Genomic DNA, 10,838 nt, shown 5'->3' on the forward strand with positions numbered 1-10,838 from the left:
CTAATAAGTGACCGTTGTTTTGTTTTGATCTCTCCGCTGTGCTTACGCGTTCGTCACTTCTGAGCACCGCATGCGCAGCGCTGACCTCATACGTCATCCGCCCGGAGCCGCTTCCGTGTACAACTGCTGGTGCAAGCTAGATTAAAGTGATTATTACCTTTTGAATATGGATATTTTTCTTACAAAAACGCATCGATTCGCCCCTTTAATGTACAATTGCAATCTCACAGACGAATCAAAAAGGTAAAACACATATTTACATGCGATATGAATTATCACAAAGACTTGAATTGATCCCATTAAGTATTTGGTTATGTCTCAAACGCGTGAGCAGGGTCTGGATGGCACATATTTATCGCTGTCGTCTTTCTGTGCTCGCTGATAGCCTTCCAGAGTTTACATAGGACTCCACCTCTGGAAACACAAGACAGGAAAAAAACAAACACTATCACACACTACTCGTGACTGTGCATAGCAGAGAAATGTAATAATCCTAGAGCTAATGTAAACAATGCCATTATACAAAACCACAGCATCACTACAACATTGAATATTTCCTTTAAAATGTCCATTTAATTATAAAAATATTTATTAAGGGTGTGCCACTGAGAATATTCACTAAGAACTTTATCATCATGAAACAGAATTTGTGTGTGGAGAAGGGCCACGTTTACATCTCAACTAAACAATTTATTTACAAAGAAATGGAATCCAATACACAAATGACCGAATATAACACTCATTTCATTTAGATTTATTCAATAGAAAGTGTTTGTGCATCTGTCCCACACACACAACGTCTTTTTTTCTTCTTCTTCTTCTAAACAATGAACAAGCCGTTTATGCCACAATTCAATGCTTCGTTATACAAGCTTACATTGCAAAAGACTGTTAATAAATTGCATTGAGGCTTTTTTTGATATTGTTTCAGCAGACAACACACTGCAAAAATAATGCAGAAACTACACACCACAGCAATTTTAATGTGACACTGATGACTGGATTAATGGCAAATGTATTAAACATGTATTAAAACAGAAAACTGTTATTGTAAATTGTTGTATTTCACAATATTAGTTTTTTTAAATAAATGAGTGCTGTCAAACATCCAAAATAAAGGTTTTTGTTTGTATACTGTGTATATTTATTATGTATATATATATAAATACACATACATTAAGTATATAAAGTATAAATATTTACATGTGTGTATGTGTATATATATATATATATAAACAACATTTTTCTTAAATATATACATGCATGTGTGTGTATTTATATTCACATAATAAATATACACAATAAACACACATATATTATGTAAACGATGGATGCAATTTAATCATTTCACAGAACTAAGATTAGTTCAATCTTATTTTAAAAACATAAAAACAATTTTACTGATCCTAACTTTCTGAACAGTGGTGTACTGAATATTAGAAATAAAACCTATAAATGTCCTTGGCAGTTTTTGAGAAGTTGTAGTAAACATAAGCTTTAAAAAAAGACAAATATCAGAATATCAGAAATGGTCACGCACCGTAATCTCAAAGTCTTCAAGTCGTCTCTTGTGACATAATGAAGGATGTCATCGAGACTGTAATCTTCAGATATAATCTGTGATATGGACAGAAAATATGCCATTATCTGTTTATACATACAGCACAGCTTTTATGTACAGTGTTTGGTGACCAAATGGAGTTATTTTCTGTATATTACCCTCTCTATGGAATCTGCATCGGCCCCGTGGTGTTTAAGCCATTCCAGAAGTCCCTGGTCTCCCTCTCGCTCCAATGAACTACTTGTGCTCATGAAGTGTGCAGGAGCATCTGCCATAAACAGAGTTAGATATATTATATTCTAGCGTAATGATTTAATACATAGCAAGAGGTGAAATACAAAATACAGAAATGAAAAACAACCATCTGATTAAAGCAATTTTCTCTGCAAATGCAAAGTCACATCACAAAGACGATTGTTATCTATGATGATGTTTTTTCTAATTAACTTATGAAATGAGTTAAGACCGTCGAGACAGGCAGTCTGTGTTTGCCGAACACTTTCTCACGAAAGCTGCTCATGTATATATGATTTCTACAGCAAAGTACCACAGAGCAGTATCACATATTTGTGACCCTGGAGCACAAAAGCAGTGTTGAGTCGCTGGGGGATATTTGTAGCAATAGCCAACAATACACTGTATGGGTCACAATTATACATTTCTCTTTTATGCCAAAAATCATTAGGATATTAAGTAAAGATCATGTTCCATGAAGATATTTTGTACATTTCCTAAAGATGATTTTCTCGATATTTAGATTTTTTTGCACCGTCAGATTCCAGACTTTCAAATAGTTGTCTCAGCCAAATATTATCCTCTCCTAACAAACCATACATCAATGGAAAGATTATTTATTTAGAAAAATTGACCCTTAAATGACCTGAAAATTGAGGTCATTTATATTCAAGACTGTTTTGTCTTTTCTCTCGTCGATCTTTTTTAGTTGCAGTCTGGAGCTTGAATAGCATGTGTGTGTGTGTATTAGATTCACCAGTAGGCCCGGATCGACTCTTCAATAGTTTGATCTCTTGTTCTCTCTCCTCCAGCACTTGCTGTAAGATGGCCTGATACTCTCTCTCCTTCTCTATTAATTCCTCCAGCAGCCTAGAGCACACAAACCAACACAGTCATGTGCAAGTCTATAACTTTAGATCATGACGGAATTTGTCTGGAGTGGTTAAACGTACGACTTAATGCAAATAAACACACGTGTACTAATCTATATGGCGACATAAATGGCTTATATTTGTTTGTATGTTTATATAGCACTCATCGAGCAATTGTGAATGCCGGAAAATTCGCTTCCAGGCTCAGGACATTCCCAGGATTCAAACGCAAGCCAGATTCTGTAGGATTTGTCATAGTGATAACATTCATTCTGCCACTATTTGACCGATAACATACACAATGCAGTTGTTTATGCGAGAACAACATCAAAATGAATGAGCAGGGCTACTCAATAAATACATTAGATTTCACATAGTCTTTATGGAAAAAATGCCACTTCATCTTTATGGGATCATATGTGACCCTGGAGCACAAAAGCAGTCTTAAGTAGCAATAGCCAACAATACATTGCATGTGTCAAAATTATCAATTTTTCTTTTATGCCAAAAATCATTAGGATATTAAGTAAAGATCATGTTCCATGAAGATATTTTGTAAATTTCTTACCGTAAATATATCAAAACTTAATTTTTGATTAGTAATATGCATTGCTAAGAACTTCATTTGAACAAATTTAAAGATGATTTTCTCAATATTTAGATTTTTTTGCACCCTCAGATTCCAGATATTCAAATAGTTGTATCTCGACCAAATATTGTCCTCTCCTAACAATCCACACATCAATGGAAAGATTATTTATTCAGCTTTCAGATGGTGTATAAATCTCAATTTCGAAAAAAAGTGACCCTTATGACTGGTTTTGTGCTCCAGGGTCACATCTGTGTGAATGAGCAAAATCCCCGGCTTACCAGAACAATTTTCTCAGCACTTTTCCAGAATCTCTATATGAAAGGAGCTCATGTTCAGAGTGAATTTGTGTACTCCAGAAGAACATTTAACTGCTCTACCATTGTTTGGAGGCCAAAACTAAACAGAATATATTTTTTTTATGAAATACAGAAAATGTAGGGAAAAAAAATTGTAGGCTTTTGGTTCGTTTCATAATAAATGATCAACAGATGAATTGCTTATCAGAGAATTATTGCTAACAGTCCTATCTCGATGTGTTTAAAATCGTGGAAGCTACAGTGGAATAATGACCTGGGTCTGGGTTTGTTCTTCACAAATAGCTATCGAATTACTTCAGAATGCCTGGAATAAAGCAGGAGTCATATGGACAATCTATCCATTCACTTTAATTATATACAAAAAGTAAAAGTAACCCCTACACCACACCGCAAGTCAGAGCAGTCTTATTTGCTGACTGGCATTATTTGTTACAGATCATCAGAGTCCGTCACTATCATTCGCAGTGTACAAATTCACCCAGTGCTATATATTAGAGCTGCAAATAAAACAAAACACCAGCACTTACCTCTTGGTTTCTAGCTTCATGCGACCCAGCTCCATGCTACTCGATCGCTGCGCGCTCTGAGACTCATGGGAAACTGTTGAACTGAGCGTGCTCACTCCAGATGTGGCCACAGTGTCGTCATGATGAGCGATAGGTGGCGCTATATCCTTAAGGGGAACTGTGTCGTCATCAATGTCCTCTTGCTCAGCGGGGTCGCTCTCAGACGCCAGCGTGAAGTGTGGCCGCAATTCTGAGAGTGAACAAACACACACATCAAATCAACGGTTCCTGGAGCCTCCCCAGGGCTGCACATCTTGGATGTCATTTACTGGACACAACCAGGTCAGATCTCAGTAAGCTGAAGAGTCAATTCAGTTGTGTTAAATAAGGGGACATCCAAAATGCGCAGCACCGGGGGCCTTCAAATTCCCTGCCATAAACGAACAGCAGCCAAGAGAATGGACTGTTTTAAATAGAAACTGTTGCTGTTTACCAGGTACTAATATGATGATGGCAGTCTGTACAGCCTTTCGAATGATGTTATCCAGAGCAAACATCCAGTGCGGCTTTATGTTGTGGTTATGCAGGACTTTATTTACCTGGAGAAACACAAAATGCTATTCCCGTTTACTATAATGAACTTTAAAAGTTTTATTGAAAAGTCACACTTAAATTCGAACTTCAGGGAAAAAGTCATTATTGAGTTTTTCAAGTCTACATAAAATGGCATTCGCAACACATTTTAATACCATAATGTGATCACTTCAGGTGAACCATGAAGTAACAAAATAGGGCAGGATTTTTATCAATTGACGCTTCGCAGGGAGCTTGAGTGACAGGTGATCTGACCAATCATAACGCTGAATCCGCCATTTCTGTCCGGCAAACAAACCAGACAGGAGAGTAGATTAATGTGGGTGGACTTAAACTTGAAAAACGGTGTGTACTGATGTTTTTCCACCATTTTTCCCACCAATACCTTCTGATGTTCATTCATGTTTATTTCATGCTTTAAGCCACTTGAACTGAGCTGCTGAGTCACTACAATGTTCTGTCGCAACACATTAAAGAGCCACAGAGCAGTATTTATCGTTTACATTTCTTTAAAAATGATCAAATTTGAAAGCTAACACTTTGTTTCGTACCAGAAGGAACCTGCTCTGTTTTGTCTGTCGGAGCGTTATCAGTGTCCTCCTTGCACCACGATGTATTTTTCACTGTGTGTGGCGTGAGACTGAAAAACTAAATTAGAATTATATTAAAGGCATAATTTCAGTTAGGGGGAAAAAGCTTTTGGCTTCTCTCCTGAGGCCACAAGAGGGCGCATCGAGCAAAATATTATGCACGTTTCTTCAAAGCGTAATAAAATAACACGACTATCTTTGGGGGGAAAAAAGTGCATTATGTTTAAAATAATGTTTATAAACCATATATAATTAATAAAGTTGCTTAAACAATTAGAAAAAAAACAGCACCATGCATGTATGTATAGTTTAATACAAAGGACTGAAAACCAATCACAAAGAGTAGGCTACTTTCTTCATTTAAAAACATGAGATACAGTGGGATGGGGAAAAACCTCCATAAAGTCTTTAAACATGTTTTTTTAAAAGTTGAACTTGCATTAATTTTACACGGCTTTCTAAACATGCGGCTCTCTTGTGCGAGACGCGAGTGCAACGCTGATAGATGTCCCTCTAGAAAATGTGATAAATATGCGTTCTGTGTGAACGGCTTGGTTTCAGTTTTGACGTAAACAACATCTTCTCCACACTGATGCTCTCGTTTTCAGCAATATATTGAATGAACAACGTAGCAGCGCCGCATCTAGTGGCTTCAACTGGACAGGCTAACAAAAGCATTCAAATGCAATGACACTTACATCGTCATCGCATCTCGTGCGCCGCTGATAGGCTGCCTGATGGCTGACGCAGACCTAAAATGTGGATTTTTTTTTTTAATTCAACGAATATTCGAAATTCGAATTTTTTTTTGACAGCCCTAGAGGACAATGGAAGCAATCAAAATCAACAAAAGAGCATTGCTATACAAGTGCTATGACAAGTGACTGTTAGCTTCATGCAGTACACGTAGCACGTTTTTTTAAAATTATATAATAAATAAAAAGAAAACAGATAGAATAGAAAAAGAACAGAGCAAGCTAGTGTTAGAGGCCTTTTTTGCTTTTGTTAATTGTATAATAAATAAAAAGAAAACAAATATTTAGAATGCAAAAAGATTAGAGGTTAAGAGATTAATTAAGGTGCGATCACATTTACCGTTGCTCTGTGAAATTTCGCCTGCAAATTCCATTCATTTCAGTTTCGCACAAGGGCAAAAAAAGTTCCCCATGCAGATTTCATGAATTTGCTGCATTGACCGACAGAAAGCTGCTTGGTTTGAAAGTGACTTCTGCGTGAACAGTGCTTTATACATCGCTACACTACTGACGGTTTTTTGACTATGACATTTGGGCAATATTTGTGAGTGCAGTTCATCAGATGGCTTTGGCTAGACACTCACCGCATCCTGGAAGCTGAAGAGCGCCACCTGGAGTTGGCTGATCGCTGTGCTGTCAAAGTCAAGCTCTAGTTTGAGCTGAGAGAGGGTGCTGGCAATTATTTTTCTGTCCGCCATCCTCACAAAATCTCCCAGACTTGTAACCAGCGTGGAGACATGCTGATGCTTCAGTTTGGTCTCCTCAGACCCCTGTATTGAGACAGAAAAGGGACACAAAGCACTTAAAGATGTCATAGGACTGCATGAACACAATCTTATTAAAAATAATTATTTCTCTGATGTTGTACTTGCACTAAGAACAGCTAAGTGGCGTTGTCGCGTCGTGCCTAAAACCCCCTTAGCTGTTATAAAATCACTGTAAACCACGGCTTCACGGGGCTTATTGCTTTTATAAAACGGTTATTTCATATACGTAGTAAGGTTTCACAAAGATGTTGTTTTCGGGTTCACCTGTGTGAGCGCTTCTAGCAGGTGAAGCACTATTTTCTCTCGGTCCTCAGTCAGGATTCGGTGTAAAGTCGCTCTCCTTTCACTGTCTTTCCTCAGCATGAAGAAACCAGAGTCCTTCTCTTCTGGGGAAGGTGGTGCGCTGTGGTCTTCAAAGTTCTCCACAGGAATACTGCAACAATGTGTGGAGGAGGATACTTTTACTACTAGATTTACTACAAGTAGATGCACTCGATGCAAAAATGCAAACAAAAGCACGCACATCAATCTCAAATGGGTGTGCGACCTAAAAAAACAAGTAGAAAAAATAAATGTAAAGTCGGCAACACGACTTTACATTTAGGTTTTCTACTCGATGCAAAACAAATGGTACACTGCAACACAACAGGGCATTATCTACGCTGGAATGAATCTTCATACTCTCTGCTGACCTCAGGAAGAGGGAGCGGTGACCTTTGACCTCTCTCTCGCTGTAGCACTTGGTGCTAGGCTTGAAGCTGAAGGGGTTTGTGCAGAGCTCATTGTCAGGTGAGACGGATCCATAGTCGCTGCTGCTGCTGGTGTCCTCGACCACAACGGGAACGGGAAGAGATATGCTACGCAGATACTCTACAAGACATGACCAGCATAATGTCCCTTCATACATCGCACACTCTCCCGAAGCATGGGTCTGAGCATAGAAAAGCTCAACTAAACTGACCAATGATCATTTTCAGCTGACCTTGCATCTTTTGCACATTGACTGAACTTAAATATGAAAAAGTCAAATGAATGAACATGACTAAATATGAATATAAATATTTACTAAATTTACAGGAACTTTTTTTTTTATCAAAGACAAGACAAAGACAAAATAGGTATAATATATTAGCGCTGTTTATATGCAAAACAGACAAGACTCACCAGGACCTGGTGTAAGAGCTGCAAAAAAGATGAGAAGACATAATTCACAAAATAATCAGCAGGGAATTCCATTATAAAACAAGGGAGGCAACACAGCAATGGAAACTACATCTTTTTTTCTTTTTCAGCAAAGAGCAGCTCTTAATTTGCTTTGAATCTGAACACAGTTCAAAACTCTGCTGTGTGTTTTCAGTTCAACGATAAACATTAAATAGGCATTACAAAACTAAAAAATTAAATCGATCAAATTAAATAAATACAATAAAAATACACCAAAATTGGTAACAGACTCGAAAGTAATGAAACTAAAATTCATTTAGTAGCCTAAATTATCCAGTCACTCATTCTGGCCTATTTAAATAGGACAAGATATTAATGTATTTACCATAAATAAAAGATAAATTGATCTAAAAAAATATTGGTAATTAATTCTGTAATTAAATACTAAATTCTAAAATTAATATTTACTTGTTACCCCATCATGTTGTCCAAATGATTTTGGGTGTAACAATTTAAAGTAGTGCAACATTTTCTAATGGGAGAAAATTAAGCAGATTAAATCTCTGACATATGTAAATATGTTTTGCCATTGTTTATTAAATGATCTGAAAATTCAACAGTTTGTGTCAAAATCTGTATTACTTTAGTCATTGGAAACAAAAAGCAAAAATAAAAACTAAAAGCAGTTTTAATAAAAACTAAAAGCAGTTGAAAGCGAGAGGGCATTTCTCATGTGTTTAATCTAACATATAATAGATTCCTTTTATTTGTTCCCTATTCATGGAATGTACCAACTGAAATCATTGCTTGGTATAAGAGGTAATGCCTATATAACACACACTAGGGCTGTCAAAAAACAATTCGAATTTCGAATATTCATCGAATTTAAACACACACTTCAGAGCATGTGAGCGGAGCGGAGCGTGAGCGCAAAACGCTCAGCGCCGCTCGCTCAACCCAGAATGCCGTTTGGTGATTTGCTTGTTCGAGATCGAGAATAGTAGAGCAGTTATGGAGTTCAGATATTGTTTCAACGAAGTTGCAAGCCTTATACATAAATGTAAAGTAAAAAATCGAAGTTAAGAATGAGCAGGGAGAAGAAACTGAGAGGGAGTGCGGGGAGAGTTAGTAAAGATTCATATTGGAATCTGAAGCGGCACATTGCCAGAAAGCACGAGGATGTGCTACGCAAACATGGTGCCGCAAAAGGTGAGCTAGTTACATACCATAATAAAGGAATAAACAAAGGTTATATATAAAGGTTATATTCGGTTGTACGGAGCCCCGATCATGACATGCAGACAATCACGGCCAACAAATTTAGAATAGGCTAGTTCTCTTTTATGCTAGGACTACATTATGGCCACGTATTAAGTATTTATTTTTTCGTTTAGTCTAATTTATGGCCACGAATTAAGTATTTGTTCTCTTGTTTAGGCTTAGCTGCCACGAATTCATTAGTTCGTTAATTCGTTCATTCCCTATAGTAGGCCTAAATCGTGGAACGAATTATTATATTTCGGAAGGTTAGATTCATATATTTAATCAAATTAATAAAATTAAGAATAATGTAAGAATTTCGCTCTGAAACATGATAATTGCTATTTATCAGCGTGCTTAATTTTAGACAATAATCCAAGAATTTCGTTACAAACAGTAAACAATTAGGCCTACTAGAGAAATATTATGTCGGAGCGGGATCTGAGCGGGAATTGGTTCACGGTGAGCGTGAGCGGAATATTAACGGAGCGCTTGCTTGTGCGGTTAGAGCGACTGAGCGGAGCGCACGTCCATAGAGCGGAAAACGGAGCGGAGCGTCACACCGCTCACATGCTCTGCACACGTTGCATTCGAATTTTAGGTGTGCGTCAGGCAGCCTTCTCAGCGGCGCACGAGATGCGATGACGATGCAAGTGTCGTTGCATTATAATGTTTTTGTTAGCCTGTCCAGTTGAAGTCACTAGATGCGGCGCTGCTGCATTGTTCATTAAAAATATTGCGGGAAAAGAGAACATCAACGCGAAGAAGATCTTGTTTACATTAAAACTGAAACCAAACCGTTCACACAGAACACATAAGCTCTTTGCACTACAAATCATTATATCTGCACTGTTGTTACGTCACTGGTTTGCACTCTATCTGCCATGTGCCTTGTGCTGCTTTTATAAATATTTTTTTACATTTTACCTTATTTGTATAGTTGTATTTTATATTTAATCTGTATTGTATTTACAGTGGGCACGGAAAGTATTCAGACCCCCTTAAATTTTTCACTCTTTGTTATATTGCAGCCATTTGCTAAAATCATTTAAGTTAATTTTTTTTCCTCATTAATGTACACACAGCACCCCATATTGACAGAAAAACACAGAATTGTTGACATTTTTGCAGATTTATTAAAAAAGAAAAACTGAAATATCACATGGTCCTAAGTATTCAGACCCTTTGCTGTGACACTCATATATTTAACTCAGGTGCTGTCCATTTCTTCTGATCATCCTTGAGATGGTTGTACACCTTCATTTGAGTCCAGCTGTGTTTGATTATACTGATTGGACTTGATTAGGAAAGCCACACACCTGTCTATATAAGACCTTACAGCTCACAGTGCATGTCAGAGCAAAAGAGCAAATGGAGGTCAAAGGAACTGACTGAAGAGCTCAGAGACAGAATTGTGGCAAGGCACAGATCTGGCCAAGGTTACAAGGTTACATCTGCTGCACTTAAGGTTCCCAAGAGCACAGTGGCATCCATTCCTTAAATGGAAGACGTTTGGGACGACCAGAACCCTTACTAGAGCTGGCCGTCCAGCCAAACTGAGCTATCGGGGGAGAAAAGCCTTGGTGAGAGAGGTAAAGAAGAACCCAAAGAGCACTGTGGCTGAGC

General features: G+C 37.6%; 1 protein-coding gene across 1 annotated transcript in view; it reads right to left on the reverse strand.

Annotated features, from left to right (window-relative positions):
* Positions 1 to 207: 207 nt before the first annotated feature.
* The window catches only part of LOC107554152 (mitogen-activated protein kinase kinase kinase 5-like), a 47,667-nt gene continuing 37,036 nt past the window's right edge, over positions 208 to 10,838 (reverse strand). The window contains exons 17-26 of the mRNA XM_016236578.1: positions 7,953 to 7,970; positions 7,481 to 7,658; positions 7,053 to 7,221; positions 6,606 to 6,791; positions 4,576 to 4,681; positions 4,104 to 4,332; positions 2,553 to 2,665; positions 1,720 to 1,829; positions 1,541 to 1,617; positions 208 to 414 (exon numbers count right to left, since the gene is read on the reverse strand). Of these exons, the coding sequence (XP_016092064.1) occupies positions 312 to 414; positions 1,541 to 1,617; positions 1,720 to 1,829; positions 2,553 to 2,665; positions 4,104 to 4,332; positions 4,576 to 4,681; positions 6,606 to 6,791; positions 7,053 to 7,221; positions 7,481 to 7,658; positions 7,953 to 7,970 (1,289 nt within the window). The 3' untranslated portion in view covers positions 208 to 311. The remainder of the gene's footprint in view (positions 415 to 1,540; positions 1,618 to 1,719; positions 1,830 to 2,552; positions 2,666 to 4,103; positions 4,333 to 4,575; positions 4,682 to 6,605; positions 6,792 to 7,052; positions 7,222 to 7,480; positions 7,659 to 7,952; positions 7,971 to 10,838) is intronic.

Source organism: Sinocyclocheilus grahami, unplaced genomic scaffold, assembly GCF_001515645.1.
Source record: "Sinocyclocheilus grahami isolate Dianchi unplaced genomic scaffold, SAMN03320097.WGS_v1.1 scaffold492.1, whole genome shotgun sequence".
NCBI lineage: Eukaryota > Metazoa > Chordata > Actinopteri > Cypriniformes > Cyprinidae > Sinocyclocheilus > Sinocyclocheilus grahami.